Source organism: Oncorhynchus mykiss, chromosome 21 (genome assembly GCF_057628025.1).
Source record: "Oncorhynchus mykiss isolate SJ-2025 chromosome 21, ASM5762802v1, whole genome shotgun sequence".
NCBI lineage: Eukaryota > Metazoa > Chordata > Actinopteri > Salmoniformes > Salmonidae > Oncorhynchus > Oncorhynchus mykiss.
The window spans coordinates 48787501-48806304 of NC_143042.1; the positions used below are offsets into that span (position 1 = coordinate 48787501).

An 18804-nucleotide genomic window follows, 5' to 3' on the forward strand; every position below is an offset into this window, starting at 1 on the left:
GTGTCGTCTGAAGGACAACCAGCTGCTGCTTCATAAGGACCGTACTGATCTGAAGACCCACACGGCCAGCCTGCCCCTCAGAGGCTGCGAGGTCAGCCCCGGACTGGACTCCAAACACCCCTTCGCCTTCCGCCTTCTCCGCAACGGACAGGAGGTGGCTGTACTGGAGGTAGGTTGGTGGTCAATGGGTGGAAGTTGGTCATAGATTCAGATCTGGGATCAGCTTACCCACCACTCCAAATCTGAACCTTAATGTCATCAGATCTGACCTTAAATCAGCGCCCAAGGGGCATCTTCCCACACCCTCAAATGCACTAACTAGCTAGTGAGTAGCTTTGTGGTCATGTGATAGTTTGACTGTGATATAAAATAGTGCTGGATCTCTCTAAACCCTCCTGTTCTCTCCAGGCGTCCTCCTCAGAGGTCATGGGTCGGTGGCTAGGGATGCTGCTAGCTGAAACAGGCTCTATCACAGACCCTGCTGCCTTACATTACGATTACATAGATGTAGAGACTACCGCAAACGTTATCCAGCTGGCCAAGCAGTCCTTCTGGTGAGACACACACACACACATAGGGGTAATTTTGTTTTCCAGATGGGCTGTGAGCATGCAGTTCTGGGCTGATGAGATGTAGTCGTTGTTTGTGTTTGTCTGTAAGCTGTTATTCGTATGTTTATATCTGGTGTAAAAAAAGTAAAAAGGAAATATCTATATTTTCTTAAAGATGGGTTGGTGGGTATGGTGGTCGTGTGTGCACGCGTTTTGAAATCCACCAAAAAGGCAAGCGTTGTATGACAGACGGGGCGAGTGCATGATGGTATGTGTCCACTATGGGGTTTTGAAAAACCCCTCAGCCCCTGTTCAGTTAGGAATGCACGACTCTGGATCAATGTTTTCCCTCAGAGGATGTGAGTCACTCTCTTACCAGCATTGTTTTCACCAGAGCACTGTGTGCAGTCCAGTCCTGCCCACACAAACAAAACACAACACACATAGCAAAGGGCTGGATGAAGAGTTTCAATATCAACTGGACTACAACATGATTGGTCTGTTATTTGTATGATGGGGACACTATGAGACAACAGCTATAAGGGTCCTTAAAGGCAAATTCTCTCCTTATTCCCAATAGGGCTCTACATTTCTATAGATGACTAGGATTATGAGGGGAAGGTGTCATTTGTCCTTGTGTTGTCACGTGTATAGTAACTCAGTGTCCTCCTCAGCTTCACTAGTAAACGTGCTGTATCTCCCAACCCTTATCTGGACAACCCTGCCAACAGTTACGCATGTCCCTCTGGAATGGCACTGCACTATGATGATGTGCCCATCAATGGAACGGTAAACACACACACACACACACACACACACACACACACACACACACAGAGAGAGAAATTAAACAAAATATCGATATATAAAACAAATGGGAGCAGTATCTCTCCATCTCCTGTCTGGATGCTACATTGTGATGGCTTGCATCAGGGACATCTTTCTGTTTCTCATCCTCTCTCGCTCCCTCTTTCCCATGCTCATCCCTCTGATTCAATTATTGTGCAACTTTCAAGTACGTGCCCCTGCTCCAACTCACTGGTCTGTAACAACAACATCAACCCTTTGGTGTCCTCTCTTCTTTTTCTCTTCTCCTCCCCCCTTTTATCGTCTCATTTGCTGGCTCCTTTGTTCACTCTGTTTCACATTTTCATCTTCCCTTCTCTCTTATCATTTTCTTTCTCTTTATATTTCCTCTCCTCTTCTCTCCCCTTCTCTCCCCTTCTCTCCTCTCCTCTCCCCTTCTCTCCTCTCCTCTCCCCTTCTCTCCTCTCCTCTTCTCTCCCCTTCTCTCCTCTCCCCTTTTCTCCTCTCCTTTTCTCTCCTCTCCCCTTCTCTCCCCTTCTCTCCTCTCCTTTTCTCTCCTCTCCCCTTCTCTCCTCTTCTCTCCTCTTCTCTTCTCTCCTCTTATCTCCCCTTCTCTCTTCTCCCCTTCTCTCCTCTCCTCTCCCTTCTCTCCTCTCCTTTCCTCTTCTCTCCCCTTCTCTCCTCTCCCCTTCTCTTCTCTCCTCTCCCCTTCTCTCCTCTCCCCTTCTCTCCTCTCCCCTTCTCTCCTCTCCTCTTCTCTCCTCTCCCCTTCTCTCCTCTTCTCTCCTCTCCTCTTTGCATACCTTCCTCTATCGTAAGGACCCTGAGGCGCTGTACTCCAGCCCTGCCACCGGAGGGCGACGTCTGAGAGAGGAGGTGTTGTATGAGAACACTGACCCCGACCTGTATGAGAACATGCCTTCGCCCAAGCTGGCTGCCCGCTACTCCCCCAAGCCCAGTCGTCTGGCATCATCCTCCTCCTCCTCTTCCTCCAGCCACTACAAAACCCCTGGCCCTGTCAAATCCAAACTCCTCTCCTCTTCCTCCGCTTCCTCGGCTAACACTAACACTAAAGCCGTTGCTCAGGTGACTAACGCACTGCTTTCCTAACATTTATGCTACCCTAACACTGAACTCTTCTCTTTCATATCAAATGGATAGTTCACTTCAAAGTCAACGTTTATCAAACATTTTCATACCTAAAAGATGTTGGGACCCTTGTGACATTTCTTGTATAGACCCAAATGCCAATGACACCATCTAAATTCCATCGAATAACTTTGTGATTTTGGCGTGAACTCTCTCTTTAACTAAATATGAATTAAAACAGAGAGCAATTATTTGCTAATTGAGAGGTGATAGGGATACTGTATATAGAGAGGAGGGGATTGGACAGAGATACTGTACGTAGAGAGTAGGGGATTGGACAGAGATACTGTATGTAGAGAGGAGGGGATTGGACAGAGATACTGTATGTAGAGAGTAGGGGATTGGACAGAGATACTGTATGTAGAGAGGAGGGGATTGGACAGGGATACTGTATGTAGAGAGGAGGGGATTGGACAGGGATACTGTATGTAGAGAAGGAGGGGATTGGACAGAGATACTGTATGTCTAGAGGAGGGGATTGGACAGGGATACTGTATGTCTAGAGGAGGGGATTGGACAGAGATACTGTATGTAGAGAGGAGGGGATTGGACAGAGATACTGTATGTCTAGAGGAGGGGATTGGACAGGGATACTGTATGTAGAGAGGAGGGGATTGGACAGTGATACTGTATGTAGAGAGGAGGGGATTGGACAGGGATACTGTATGTAGAGAGGAGGGGATTGGACAGAGATACTGTATGTAGAGAGTAGGGGATTGGACAGAGATACTGTATGTAGAGAAGGAGGGGATTGGACAGAGATACTGTATGTAGAGAGGAGGGGATTGGACAGAGATACTGTATGTAGAGAGGAGGGGATTGGACAGAGATACTGTATGTCTAGAGGAGGGGATTGGACAGAGATACTGTATGTAGAGAGGAGGGGATTGGACAGGGATACTGTATGTAGAGAGGAGGGGATTGGACAGAGATACTGTATGTAGAGAGTAGGGGATTGGACAGAGATACTGTATGTAGAGAGGAGGGGATTGGACAGGGATACTGTATGTAGAGAGGAGGGGATTGGACAGGGATACTGTATGTAGAGAAGGAGGGGATTGGACAGAGATACTGTATGTCTAGAGGAGGGGATTGGACAGGGATACTGTATGTCTAGAGGAGGGGATTGGACAGAGATACTGTATGTAGAGAGGAGGGGATTGGACAGAGATACTGTATGTCTAGAGGAGGGGATTGGACAGGGATACTGTATGTAGAGAGGAGGGGATTGGACAGTGATACTGTATGTACAGAGGAGGGGATTGGACAGAGATACTGTATGTAGAGAAGGAGGGGATTGGACAGAGATACTGTATGTAGAGAAGGAGGGGATTGGACAGAGATACTATATGTAGAGAAGGAGGGGATTGGACAGAGATACTGTATGTAGAGAGGAGGGGATTGGACAGGGATACTGTATGTAGAGAGGAGGGGATTGGACAGAGATACTGTATGTAGAGAGGAGGGGATTGGACAGAGATACTGTACGTAGAGAAGGAGGGGATTGGACAGAGATACTGTATGTAGAGAGGAGGGGATTGGAAAGAGATACTGTATGTAGAGAAGGAGGGGATTGGACAGGGATACTGTATGTCTAGAGGAGGGGATTGGACAGAGATACTGTATGTAGAGAAGGAGGGGATTGGACAGAGATACTGTATGTCTAGAGGAGGGGATTGGACAGAGATACTGTATGTAGAGAGGAGGGGATTGGACAGAGATACTGTACGTAGAGAAGGAGGGGATTGGACAGAGATACTGTATGTCTAGAGGAGGGGATTGGACAGGGATACTGTATGTAGAGAGGAGGGGATTGGACAGAGATACTGTATGTAGAGAAGGAGGGGATTGGACAGAGATACTGTACGTAGAGAAGGAGGGGATTGGACAGAGATACTGTATGTAGAGAGGAGGGGATTGGACAGAGATACTGTATGTAGAGAGGAGGGGATTGGACAGAGATACTGTATGTAGAGAAGGAGGGGATTGGACAGAGGTACTGTATGTAGAGAGGAGGGGATTGGACAGAGATACTGTATGTAGAGAGGAGGGGATTGGACAGAGATACTGTATGTCTAGAGGAGGGGATTGGACAGAGATACTGTACGTAGAGAAGGAGGGGATTGGACAGAGATACTGTACGTAGAGAAGGAGGGGATTGGACAGAGATACTGTATGTAGAGAGGAGGGGATTGGACAGAGATACTGTATGTAGAGAGGAGGGGATTGGACAGAGATACTGTATGTCTAGAGGAGGGGATTGGACAGAGATACTCTATGTAGAGAGGAGGGGATTGGACAGGGATACTGTATGTAGAGAGGAGGGGATTGGACAGAGATACTGTATGTCTAGAGGAGGGGATTGGACAGAGATACTGTATGTAGAGAGGAGGGGATTGGACAGAGATACTGTATGTAGAGAGTAGGGGATTGGCCAGAGATACTGTATGTAGAGAGGAGGGGATTGGACAGGGATACTGTATGTAGAGAAGGAGGGGATTGGACAGAGATACTGTATGTAGAGAAGGAGGGGATTGGACAGAGATACTGTATGTAGAGAAGGAGGGGATTGGACAGGGATACTGTATGTAGAGAGGAGGGGATTGGACAGAGAGACTGTATGTAGAGAGGAGGGGATTGGACAGAGATACTGTATGTAGAGAGGAGGGGATTGGACAGAGATACTGTATGTAGAGAAGGAGGGGATTGGACAGAGATACTGTATGTAGAGAGGAGGGGATTGGACAGAGATACTGTATGTAGAGAGGAGGGGATTGGACAGAGATACTGTATGTCTAGAGGAGGGGATTGGACAGAGATACTGAATGTAGAGAGGAGGGGATTGGACAGGGATACTGTATGTAGAGAGGAGGGGATTGGACAGAGATACTGTATGTAGAGAGTAGGGGATTGGACAGAGATACTGTATTTAGAGAGGAGGGGATTGGACAGAGAGACTGTATGTAGAGAGGAGGGGATTGGACAGAGATACTGTATGTAGAGAAGGAGGGGATTGGACAGAGATACTGTATGTAGAGAAGGAGGGGATTGGACAGAGATACTGTATGTAGAGAGGAGGGGATTGGACAGAGAGACTGTATGTAGAGAGGAGGGGATTGGACAGAGATACTGTATGTAGAGAGGAGGGGATTGGACAGAGATACTGTATGTAGAGAAGGAGGGGATTGGACAGAGATACTGTATGTAGAGAGGAGGGGATTGGACAGAGATACTGTATGTAGAGAGGAGGGGATTGGACAGAGATACTGTATGTCTAGAGGAGGGGATTGGACAGAGATACTGTACGTAGAGAAGGAGGGGATTGGACAGAGATACTGTACGTAGAGAAGGAGGGGATTGGACAGAGATACTGTATGTAGAGAGGCGGGGATTGGACAGAGATACTGTATGTAGAGAGGAGGGGATTGGACAGAGATACTGTATGTCTAGAGGAGGGGATTGGACAGAGATACTCTATGTAGAGAGGAGGGGATTGGACAGGGATACTGTATGTAGAGAGGAGCGGATTGGACAGAGATACTGTATGTCTAGAGGAGGGGATTGGACAGAGATACTGTATGTAGAGAGGAGGGGATTGGACAGAGATACTGTATGTAGAGAGGAGGGGATTGGACAGAGATACTGTATGTCTAGAGGAGGGGATTGGACAGAGATACTGTACGTAGAGAAGGAGGGGATTGGACAGAGATACTGTACGTAGAGAAGGAGGGGATTGGACAGAGATACTGTATGTAGAGAGGCGGGCATTGGACAGAGATACTGTATGTAGAGAGGAGGGGATTGGACAGAGATACTGTATGTCTAGAGGAGGGGATTGGACAGAGATACTCTATGTAGAGAGGAGGGGATTGGACAGGGATACTGTATGTAGAGAGGAGCGGATTGGACAGAGATACTGTATGTCTAGAGGAGGGGATTGGACAGAGATACTGTATGTAGAGAGGAGGGGATTGGACAGAGATACTGTATGTAGAGAGGAGGGGATTGGACAGAGATACTGTATGTAGAGAGGAGGGGATTGGACAGGGATACTGTATGTAGAGAGGAGGGGATTGGACAGAGATACTGTATGTAGAGAGGAGGGGATTGGACAGGGATACTGTATGTAGAGAGGAGGGGATTGGACAGAGATACTGTATGTAGAGAGGAGGGGATTGGACAGAGATACTGTATGTAGAGAGGAGGGGATTGGACAGAGATACTGTATGTAGAGAGGAGGGGATTGGACAGAGATACTGTATGTAGAGAGGAGGGGATTGGACAGAGATACTATATGTAGAGAGGAGGGGATTGGACAGAGATACTGTATGTCTAGAGGAGGGGATTGGACAGAGATACTGTATGTAGAGAGGAGGGGATTGGACAGAGATACTGTATGTAGAGAGGAGGGGATTGGACAGGGATACTGTATGTAGAGAGGAGGGGATTGGACAGAGATACTGTATGTAGAGAGGAGGGGATTGGACAGAGATACTGTATGTCTAGAGGAGGGGATTGGACAGAGATACTGTATGTAGAGAGGAGGGGATTGGACAGAGATACTGTATGTAGAGAGGAGGGGATTGGACAGAGATACTGTATGTAGAGAGGAGGGGATTGGACAGAGATACTGTATGTAGAGAGGAGGGGATTGGACAGAGATACTATATGTAGAGAGGAGGGGATTGGACAGAGATACTGTATGTCTAGAGGAGGGGATTGGACAGAGATACTGTATGTAGAGAGGAGGGGATTGGACAGAGATACTGTATGTAGAGAGGAGGGGATTGGACAGAGATACTGTACGTAGAGAAGGAGGGTATTGGACAGAGATACTGTATGTAGAGAGGAGGGGATTGGACAGAGATACTGTATGTAGAGAGGAGGGGATTGGACAGAGATACTGTATGTAGAGAGGAGGGGATTGGACAGAGATACTGTATGTAGAGAGGAGGGGATTGGACAGAGATACTGTATGTAGAGAGGAGGGGATTGGACAGAGATACTGTATGTAGAGAGGAGGGGATTGGACAGAGATACTGTACGTAGAGAGGAGGTGATTGGAGAAGGATTAAATAATGTAATTTGAGTCTCAAATCTTGTTACATGTGTTATTCCTGCAGAGACATGCTTTGTTTTAATATAATGGTGTTGATACTGGCCACCCAGAATCTAGGTTTCCAGACATTATCCTCAAAATCCCTGCTGGCTTAGTCCTACTGTAGTGTGTCTCTTAGTAATGTGATTAAAAACATGGCTATGCAGAGGAATGGTGTTACAAGCGTATTGAGCCCCTCGTAAAATGTCCAGTTTTGAGTGTATGGGAGTTAGGGTCGTTGACCATGCACTCTTTAGCAAACCTTAGCTAGAGGCCTTGATATTAACTGAGAGAAGTAGGGGGGGTCAAATAGCTGCAGTGGCTTAGGCTGCGTATCTCTCAGAGCAGTGTGTGTGTGTGTGTGTGTGTGTGTGTGTGTGTGTGTGTGTGTGTGTGTGTGTGTGTGTGTGTGTGTGTGTGTGTGTGTGTGTGTGTGTGTGTGTGTGTCCTCAGTATGTTCACACTACTCCTTGCCTTTACACTGACCATCACCTCCACATTATGTCATTATTTTATATTTGTAAAGACATTACAGCACGTGTCCAACTCATTCCACGGAGGGCAGAGTGTCTGCTGGTTTTCGGCTCCTCCCTTGTACTTGATTGATGAATTAAGGTCATTGATTAGTAAGGAGCTCTCCTCACCTGGTTGTCTAGGTCTTAATTGAAAGGAAAAAGCTGAAAGCAGCAGACACTAGGCCCTCCATGGTATGACGTTGATGCCCCTGGTCTACATGAACCTGACATGTACTGAACGTGGCACCCAGCACTGTTACACACATTAGGCATCACATGGTGTTGTAGAGTTGCTGTTTCCCAGCAGAGCTTGGGTGTGTGTGTGTGTGTGTGCCCGTCCTCAGATGAACCTTTCATTGTCATCAGACACACAGTTACACACACACTGCAGGGGTAATACAGTACAGTAGGACTGGTTTAGCCCAACGCTGGGATTACTGTGTTATGTTTAACTTAAAATGTGTTTGTACAGCTGTGCACAGAGACGTTCTCATGATCATATCCACCTGGGGAGTTTGGTGGACATTGTGGATTTTTATTGAAGTGGTTTTTGTAGCCATTTTAACTGTCTGTTCACTTCATGGTTTTCATTATATGTGCAAATTATACTTAGCAGTTTTAAGACTGTGCATTTCCACCAGATTATGAATAGATGTTCTCTGTTCCTCCTTCTCAACCAATCAGCTGAAGGGAAAAAAGGTCCCAGTGACCAATGGGACAGCGTCTAAACAGAAGGTGGACAAGAACCAGGCCAAGAAGACCAATGGAACAACCAATGGAACAGCATCTGTGAAACGCAACAACTCCAGTAAGTGTGTGTGTGTGTGTGTGTGTGTGTGTGTGTGTGTGTGTGTGTGTGTGTGTGTGTGTGTGTGTGTGTGTGTGTGTGTGTGTGTGTGTGTGTGTGTGTGTGTGTGTGTGTGTGTGTGTGTGTGCAATAGAGACACATTCCCATGAGTACATTAGAGTCTGCAAATCATGACACCCAGTACTGGCATGTTAATTCATCTAGTGCTAGCCTGTCACTTCCAGTCATCGTTATACCAGCCACTGGCTGTGATATACAGCAGTAGCCTGGTCTTAGTAGACACGAAGTCTGGCTCCCCACTCTTCAGTCAAACACACCACTGATCGCTTTCTAGGAAAACTGAAACACCACAATAACCCGGAAAATGCCGGAATTCCCAACTGACAGTAGGTGAAGCAGCAGGAGCAGACATATTTTGGGTGGAGCTAATACAGTTTCTTAGAAAGCATCCGTGGTAAAAACCCAGCCTTGTGGATGACTGTCACTACATATCCAGACCAAACCAACATTCATTTAAATAGCTGCATGAACTGGCACATATTTGGCCAGGGGACAGAGTGGTCCCTGGTGGGGCTAATCTGTATGATGGAGGGCTGTGTCTATTCAGTAATGCTTGATCTACGACCGTTTTCAACCCGCTTTCTCAAGACATTTTGGATTCAGTGTCTGTTACACAATCATTGTTTCATCTCAAGCTAAAATAGGCCCTTATCGGTGTATCGATGGTTGAAGATGTCAAGTGGTGGTTTGAATGAGTATACAGTCCTTCGTAAAGGCTAATGCTCTAGTGAGGAGCGCGCCCACACACACACACACACACACACACACACACACACACACACACACACACACACACACAGTCGTCATTCGTGGTGTGGAGAGGCTCCAGTGGCCTCTGTGGCTTCAGGCTTCTTATTCAGGTTATTATTTTCCAGCAGGGTTGGACCCTACCCTCTTCTGGGTCATTAACAGGTATTTCTGGGCTGAGGTTTGGGTTCACTGAGTTTCTGGTCAGTTTATGAACTCTGATGAGCATTGGTTGGTTCATTGGTTGAACCATTGGTCGGTTCTTTCTCCTCTCCCTCCCCCTGTTCTCCCCTCCCATTCCTATCATCCCCTGTTCTCCCCTCCCATTCCTATCATCCCCTGTTCTCCACTCCCATTCCTCTCATCCCCTGTTCTCTCTTCATCATTCCTCTCATCCCCTGTTCTCTCTTCATCATTCCTCTCATCCCTTGTTCTCTCTTCATCATTCCTCTCATCCCCTGTTCTATCTTCATCATTCCTCTCATCCCCTGTTCTCTCTTCATCATTCCTCTCATCCCCTGTTCTCCCCTCCCATTCCTCTCATCCCCTGTTATTTCCTTCCATTCCTCACCTCCTCTCTGATTCTATTCTCCCCCTAATTCCTCCTTCCCCCTAATCCCTCTTTTTCCCAAATCGCCCCTTCCCCCTCCCCCTAATCCCTCCTTCTCCCCTTCTCTCCTCCCTTCCATTGCCCATTTCCCCACACTGTTTGGTTTTAATGGTGTGAAGGTACACTATATATACAGAAGTATGTGGACAGCCCTTCAAATGAGTGGATTCGGCTATTTCAGCCACACCCGTTGCTGACAGATGTATAAAATGGAGCACACAGCCATGCAATCTCCATAGACAAACATTGGAAGTAGAATGGCCCGTACTGAAGAGCTCAGTGACTTTCTACGTGACACTGTCATAGGATACCACCTTTCCAACAAGTTCGGCAAATTACTTCCCTGCTAGAGCTGCCCCGGTCAAATGTAAGTGCTGTTATTGGGAAGTGGAATCGTCTAGGAGCAACAACGGCTCAGCCGTGAAGTGGTAGGCCACATAAGCTCACAGAATGGGACCGCTGAAGTGTGTAGAGCGTATAAACCGTCTGTCCTCGGTTACAACACTCACTACCGAGTTCCAAATTGCCTCTGGAAGCAATGTCTGCACAATAACTGTTCGTCGGGAGCTTCATGAAATGGGTTTCCATGGCTAAGCAGCCGCACACAATCCTAAGATCACCATGCACCATGCCAAATGTCGGCTGGAGTGGTGTAAATCTCTGCATAACGCTTCACCATCTGGCAGTCCGACGGATTAATTTGGGTATGGTGGATGCCAGGAGAATGCTACCTGCCCCAATGCATAGTGCCAACTGTAAAGTTTGGTGGAGGAGGAATAATGGTCTGGGGCTGTTTTTCATGGTTTGGGCCCCTTAGTTCCAGTGAAGGGAAATCTTAATGCTACAGCATAAAATTACATTCTAGATGAGCAACAATGGCTCCGCCGTGAAGTGGTAGGCCACGCAAACTCAAAGAACGGGACCGCCTAGTGCATTTCTGTGCTTCCAACTTTCTGGCAACAGTTTGGGGGAAAAGGCCCTTTCCTGTTTCAGCATGACAATGCCCCCTGTGCACAAATCAAGGTCCATACAGAAATGGTTTGTCAAAATCGGTGTGGAAGAACTTGACTGACTTACACAGAGCCCTGACCTCAACCTCATCGGAATGCCGACTGCGAGCCAGTCCTAATCGCGCAACATCAGTTTCCGACCTCACTAATGCTCTTGTGGTTGAATGGAAGCAAGTCCCCGCAGCAATGTTCCAACATCCAGTGGAAAGCCTTCCCAGAAGAGTGGAGGCTGTTATAGCAGCAAGGGGGGACAAACTCCATATTAATGCCCATGATTTTGGAATGAGATGTTCAACAAGCAGGTGTCCACGTTCTTTTGGTCATGTAGTGTGTATATAACTCCTCTCTCCTCTCTGTCCTGTAGGTGCAGAGCAGTATAAGTACGGTAAGAACCGTGTGGAGGCGGACGCCAAGATGCTGCAGGCTAAAGAGGAGGAGCTAATCAACAGAAAGCAGGACATCAGGAACCGTCTGACCCAGCTGAAGAAGGACAGGAAAGACCTGCGCACCGCCATGGAGGCCAGCACCGGTACGACACACACACACACACACACACACACACACACACACACACACACACACACTGCTTCTACCAAGGTAGAGAGAAGAGAGAGAGGTGGGAGTGAAAGTAGTGTAAGATGGAGATAATGGGAGGGTTAGTAGTGAGTGGTGTTTAGTGGAGTTATGGATGGGAGGGTTAGATTTAGGATTGAGGGGTGCAGGATGGAAGAAGGGTTTGGAGGTGGAGAGATGGGAGTCAGATGTTCTTTTTCTGACTGACTTCTCAATAAACTACAAATCAAGGAAAGATAGATACTGAGAAATGGTATGGTAGTGCTGTGACCCATTCTAAAACCTCCTTCCTCTACCTTTCCTCCTTCACGCAGCTAAGCGCTCCGCTGGGTCCCTGGCGGAGCAGCTGAAAAAGGTGGAGGACGAGTGCAAGCTGAAGGAGGACGAGCGGGTGAGCCTGGAGCTGGAGATGACAGAGGTCAAGGAGAGTCTGAAGAAGGCCCTGAACGGAGGAGTCACTCTGGGACTCACCATCGAGCCCAAGTCTGGCACCTCCAGCCCACAGGTCAGACCTCGGTCACGTTTATTTTATGAATCCCTTTTTACATCAGTGCCTTACAGAAGCCCAGACTTAAACACCAAAGAGCAAGCAATGCGGAGGCAGAAGCCCAGTGGCTAGAAAAAACTCCTTGGAAGGCAGATACCTAGGAAGAAACCTAGAGAGGAACCATTAAGTCCTGTTCTGGCTGTCTCTACCATGTCTATGAACCATGGTTGAGTCTCAGTACTGTACAATGGCTTCCTTCTCTTGAAAAGTGAACAGACAAAAACATTTAGCCTAGAAAAAAACTAAATTGAAATGACTAAAACTAAATCAAACCTGTGCAGAAAAGATAATTGACCTACATTTATAGTCTCTTCACTGTGTCCAGCTTGATAACAGTCATGTTTAGTCTCTTCACTCTGTCCAGCTTGATATCAGTCATTTATAATCTCTTCACTGTGTCCAGCTTGATAACAGTCATTTATAGTCTCTTCACTGTGTCCAGCTTGATAACAGTCATGTTTAGTCTCTTCACTCTGTCCAGCTTGATATCAGTCATTTATAATCTCTTCACTGTGTCCAGCTTGATAACAGTCATTTATAGTCTCTTCACTGTGTCCAGCTTGATAAGTTAGTTATAGTCTCTTCACTGTGTCCAGCTTGATAAGTAATCTATAATCTCTTCACTCTGTCCAGCTTGATAACAGTCATTTATAGTATCTTCACTGTGTCCAGCTTGATAAGTTAGTTATAGTCTCTTCACTGTGTCCAGCTTGATAAGTTAGTTATAGTCTCTTCACTGTGTCCAGCTTGATTACAGTCATTTATAGTCTCTTCACTGTGTCCAGCTTGATAAATTAGTTATAATCTCTTCACTGTGTCCAGCTTGATAACAGTCATTTATAGTCTCTTCACTGTGTCCAGCTTGATTACAGTCATTTATAGTCTCTTCACTGTGTCCAGCTTGATTACAGTCATTTATAGCCTCTTCACTGTGTCCAGCTTGATTACAGTCATTTAGTCTCTTCACTGTGTCCAGCTTGATAAGTTAGTTATAGTCTCTTCACTGTGTCCAGCTTGATTACAGTCATTTAGTCTCTTCACTGTGTCCAGCTTGATTACAGTCATTTATAGCCTCTTCACTGTGTCCAGCTTGATTACAGTCATTTAGTCTCTTCACTGTGTCCAACTTGATAACAGTCATTTATAGTCTCTTCACTGTGTCCAGCTTGATTACAGTCATTTATAGCCTCTTCACTGTGTCCAGCTTGATTACAGTCATTTATAGCCTCTTCACTGTGTCCAGCTTGATAAGTTAGTTATAGTCTCTTCACTGTGTCCAGCTTGATAAATTAGTTATAGTCTCTTCACTGTGTCCAGCTTGATAAATTAGTTATAATCTCTTCACTGTGTCCAGCGTGATTACAGTCATTTATAGTCTCTTCACTGTGTCAATACGCCCAACATACTCATGAGAAACAGGCTGTTGCAAATGTTGCTGCCGACTCTGAATGGTGTGTATCTGTGTGTCCAGTCCCCAGTGTTGCTGAGGCGTACCCTAGAGAACTCTCCCATCTCCAGCTGTGACACCAGCGACACAGAGAGCTGTTCTACTCTGCCCGTCAACAGTGCCTCCCTCCTCCGCAGAACGACCAATCAGAAACCCTCGGCCGTCCGCGGCCATGTCCTCAAGAAGGCAAAGGTGGGACAGAGTTACGGAGAACACACACCAGTGGAGGCTGGTGGGAGGAGCTATTGGAGGAGGGGCTCATTGTAATTTCTGGAACAGATTAGAATGAATGGAACGGTATCAAACACATCAAACATATGGAAACCACATTTGATTCCATTCCATTCCAGCCCTTACAATGAGCCAATTCTCCTATAGCTCCTCCCACCAGCCTCTTCTGACACACACATACACACCTGCGTTTACACACTCCTGCATTCACACACACACACACACACACACACACACACACACACACACACACACACACACACACACACACACACACACACACACACACACACACACAGGGTAGCCTAGTGGTTAGAGCGTTGGACTAGTATCCGAAAGGTTGCAAGTTCATATCCCCAAGCTGACAAGGTACAACTCTGTCGTTCTGCACCTGAACAGGCAGTTAACCCACTGTTCCCAGGCCGTCATTGAAAATAATTTGTTCTTAACTGACTTGCCTAGTTAAATAAAGATAAAATACATTTAAAAAATAACACACACACACTCAAAACATCCTCTGCACTCATTCACCTGTATTACCACACATCTGACACACACACACACTCTCATCCCAATCTAATGACTGCACTGAATTTGCGTGTAACTGTCGTATTTGCATGTATATATTTATATCTCAACTCACTCAACGCTCCCTTTGTTGCAGGAATGGGAGATGAAGACTGGCACATGAGCAACAACTCTGTTCACAACAGTCCTATCTTATTAGCTTTCTATTTTATTTTAATGCGTGTATATATTTATTTAAATCAGTTCGTATGGGGAGGAAGGTTGAAGAGGAGTACACTACAAGCATAGCCAAACAGAGAGACGATCAAGACAATGCTGATTTTTTTTTTTTGTCTACTTTATTTCCTGGACATAAAGAACTAGCAGTCTTTTTCTAGCGTACCATTGTGTAATACCATGTCATGTTTCAACTACTCTGTCGTGTGCTTTTGTATCGCCCAATCTTGTGTTTTTTTGTTCGTTTTTGTTTTGCAGTCATCCCCTTTCATACAGTCTCTTGTTGCCTGTTTCTCCATCACATAAAACAATCAGGTTTCTACAACTCGTGGGGTTCCAAAATCAAGTGCATATTTATTTGTAAATGTTTCTTAGGTAAATACTAGCATCCTTGTGATTATTTATGTTGATAATATTTAATGCTTGTTGTATTGTATAGCTCCCTCTCTTTAGAACAGGAACTGCACTGTGCCACTAATGTCCACAGCATCTGGATCCAGCCGTTAGTATCACTGTTGGGCAATCCAGATGATTTTCAAATCATCAAACCAACAATACACCTACAGTACTCCTAGTCCTTAGTGGTTGATGCCTGGGAGTGGGCCTTTGGAATGTGCCACTCGGTAAAGTGCGGGTCAGACTAAGGCGTGGCGGTGTTCTGGTGAGTTTGGCCACTGGCGTTGGAAAAGTCCTCAACCTCAAGTAATGTAGCCTCTTGTATTTACACTTCTACATCCAGGAGCCTCGGGCCAGCTCTTTTAATCATGCCAGTGGTGCACTATAACCCAGTGGTCTGGTCTCACTCTGTGTGTGTGTGTGTGTGTGTGTGTGTGTTAGTTTATGTGTGTATGTATGCATTAGTTTGTGTGTGTGTGTGTGTTTTAAAATGTCTTGAGGCACATTCCAACCCCATCATTAATACACTGTTAGAAATAGAGGCCTGTATGGTCAGAAATACTGTGTGTTCTCTGCTTCAACCAGAGACTGTAATCTGGTTGTGGATTCTTGAACTTCCAGCTGCTCTAGCAACACGTTTCAGCTCATACACATCACACACACACATCACACACACACACACACACCACAGACACGTTTATCTAATGTATTTCTAATGCTGTTTTTGGTAATGATTTTACCACATCTACAGTACACTGCAAAATATTCCCATATCCACACTGCTCAGTGTAATCTAACCACGGTGCTTTGTAGTGGTGAGACGTAGCATGTTGATGTACTACTGCAAGCAAGCTAAGTTTTTACTATTTTTACTCAAAGGCACGTTTACCTTTAAAACGTCTGGTTTATGGTGCATTTATTGGCCTAGTTGGAATATGAGGCTGTGCGTAACAAAAATGGCCGCCAACAGCTGTTTTCAAATTATCAGTGTACATGTTTGTATCCCTCTTTGCCTCTCTATTCATTCAGATTGAGGTTGGGGTTCAATCCCATCGCGGGTTAAATGCATCGTGGTGTTTTAAAGGCAATTGAGTCGACATATGCAGCGTTTATCGTGAATGGGAACATTGCCTTAAAAAGCCTCAATGCCCATAACTTGCGATCGGATTGGATCCCGGCCAAAGTCCAACTAGGCTGCGAGTTAGAGCTAGCTCTTCACCACAAGATGAGGGAGAGATGAGGAGAAAGGTTTACAGGGAGGGGAGAAAGAGTTACGCATCTGGTCCATTTTTGGATCCCTCTCTTTTCTGTTTAAACAACTTCAAATCTGAAATGGGCAGAGAGAGAGAGATGATGATGTCACTCAGAACATGTGAACCCATTTTACCTGTACAACGCTTTTTGGGAGGGGACAGGATGGGAGGAGGAGGGGGGGGGGTGTATTGGGTAAAGGGAGTAGGGGAGAAACAACAAAAGAGTGGAGGGGGGAGAGAGGGGAGGGGTTGGGTGTATTGGGTAACGGGAGTAGGGGAGAAACAACAGAGTGGAGGGGGGAGAGAGGGGAGGGGTTGGGTGTTTTGGGTAAAGGGAGTAGGGGAGAAACAACAACAATGTTTGTTTTGCACCTTAGACTTTTCTACTCCATTGTACTTCTATTGACAGTCGCCAACTCGGTGACGAACGGCTGTATATAAAAAGTAATAAACCTCTTTACAAATGTTCCCTTTCTCAGGCCTTGTGTTTATTGAAAATTAAGCTCAGAACTCCATGAAAATGTTATTCATCTGTATGTTCTCAAAAAACAAAGCATTGACAGAAATAGTATTGGGACAGTGAGCTCTGAATGTATTGGGACAGTGAGCTCTGAATGTATTGGGACAGTGAGCTCTGAATGTATTGGGACAGTGAGCTCTGAATGTATTGGGACAGTGAGCTCTGAATGTATTGGGACAGTGAGCTCTGAATGTATTGGGACAGTGAGCTCTGAATGTATTGGGACAGTGAGCTCTGAATGTATTGGGACAGTGAGCTCTGAATGTATTGGGACAGTGAGCTCTGAATGTATTGGGACAGTGAGCTCTGAATGTATTGGGACAGTGAGCTCTGAATGTATTGGGACAGTGCCATTTGTTGTTGTTTTGGCTCTGTACTCCAGCACTTTGGATTTGAAGTGATACAATGACAGATGTTAAAGTGCAGACTCTGCTTTAATTTGAGGGTATTTTCATCCATGTCGGGGGAACCGTTTAGAAATGACAGCACTTGTTGTACGTAGTCCGCCCATTTTAGGGAACAAATTTACTTATGTGTATTAAAGTAGCAAAAAATGTAGTATTTGGTCCCATATTCCCAGCACACAATGACTACATCAAGCTTGTGACTCTATAAACTGTTTTGGTTGTGTTTCAGATTATTTTGAATGGTAGATAATGTATTGTCACTTTTATTGTAAATAAGAATATATGCTTTTAAACACTTAAACAATTAATGCTACCGCATTAATCTAGCATTTTTGGGGGTATGATATTTATGCCTCTAACTTTCTCACTCGTTATTCACGATTCATTCAGGATTATAAGTAATCATGGTAGGGTCCACATTAATTGTGCTAGGAATATGGGACCAAATTCCAAGTGAATTTGGAGTACAGCGCCAAAACAACAACAACAAATGTTCACTGTCCCGATACTTGTGGTTCTCACGTTATATAAGAAAACAGTCAATCAAAACGTGCTAACTGCTAGCTGATGAAACAACAACATGCTAGTCCCATCAATGCAGGAATAAACCCAATAATGCTGTAGCTTTTTTTTTAGATCTGCTGGGGATTGTCTCATTTGATCGGATTCATCTGGATGGGTCTGAAGCAATGGAGGATGACAACCACGTTATCAGTTACGCATCAGCTGTCAGATTAGTTTGCCGATCATTGCACCGGCACAAATTTGAGCAGAACGGGCAACGGCCTTTTAGCAATTGAATTTGTTCAACTCCTGCATCCTCTCTGGCCTCCGCTTGAAAAAGGTCAAAGGTAATCGAGGAGATGGAAAGTGGACGAGAATGTGCTTATTTGAAATGACTCTCCTTGTGCAATCGCGCGTCATCAGGCAAATTATGTTTACAGGGTTTAACCTTAAAATAAATGTATAAAGTGAAAACACATTTAGCTAGTTGTGCAAGATGTTATAAATTAACAGGCAAGTAGCATGTTTTTAAATGAGCAACAGCTGATTCAAAGGTGGCGTGGCAGATTTCAAAACTCTTCTGCAAATTAACTCCGGTAGGACACACTTGGGCTTCCTCGCTAAAACTAGGCAATCGAGGAGGGGAGAACAGTCTTCTGTTTGCCTACTAACGAATTGACACACTCCTCGACCACTTATCGGTTTCCAGGCCACGTAGGAGAGAGGTCGGAGTACAGATATTTTCCCAAATGAGAAAAGGTTCATGCCGCTGGGGTTAAAATCCCTGCAATGTAGCCAAGAGGTCGTGGGTTAGCTCTTCATCTCTT

At 45.6% G+C, this 18804-nt stretch overlaps 1 protein-coding gene across 11 annotated transcripts in view; it reads left to right on the forward strand.

Moving 5' to 3' along the window:
- LOC110500891 (actin filament-associated protein 1) overlaps positions 1 to 17014 on the forward strand; it is a 141183-nt gene extending 124169 nt beyond the window's left edge. For 4 of the 11 annotated variants that reach the window (XM_036958234.2, XM_090214878.1, XM_036958232.2 and 1 more), the window contains exons 10-18: positions 1 to 169; positions 409 to 554; positions 1226 to 1340; positions 2178 to 2444; positions 8805 to 8928; positions 11720 to 11884; positions 12243 to 12433; positions 13947 to 14114; positions 14818 to 17014. The exon at positions 1 to 169 is cut by the window's left edge and continues 43 nt beyond it. In XM_036958234.2, the coding sequence (XP_036814129.2) occupies positions 1 to 169; positions 409 to 554; positions 1226 to 1340; positions 2178 to 2444; positions 8805 to 8928; positions 11720 to 11884; positions 12243 to 12433; positions 13947 to 14114; positions 14818 to 14844 (1372 nt within the window). In that variant the 3' untranslated portion in view covers positions 14845 to 17014. The remainder of the gene's footprint in view (positions 170 to 408; positions 555 to 1225; positions 1341 to 2177; positions 2445 to 8804; positions 8929 to 11719; positions 11885 to 12242; positions 12434 to 13946; positions 14115 to 14817) is intronic. The other 7 variants (XM_090214882.1, XM_090214883.1, XM_036958235.2 and 4 more) reach the window with 3 other exon arrangements.
- The last annotated feature ends 1790 nt before the right edge of the window (positions 17015 to 18804 follow it).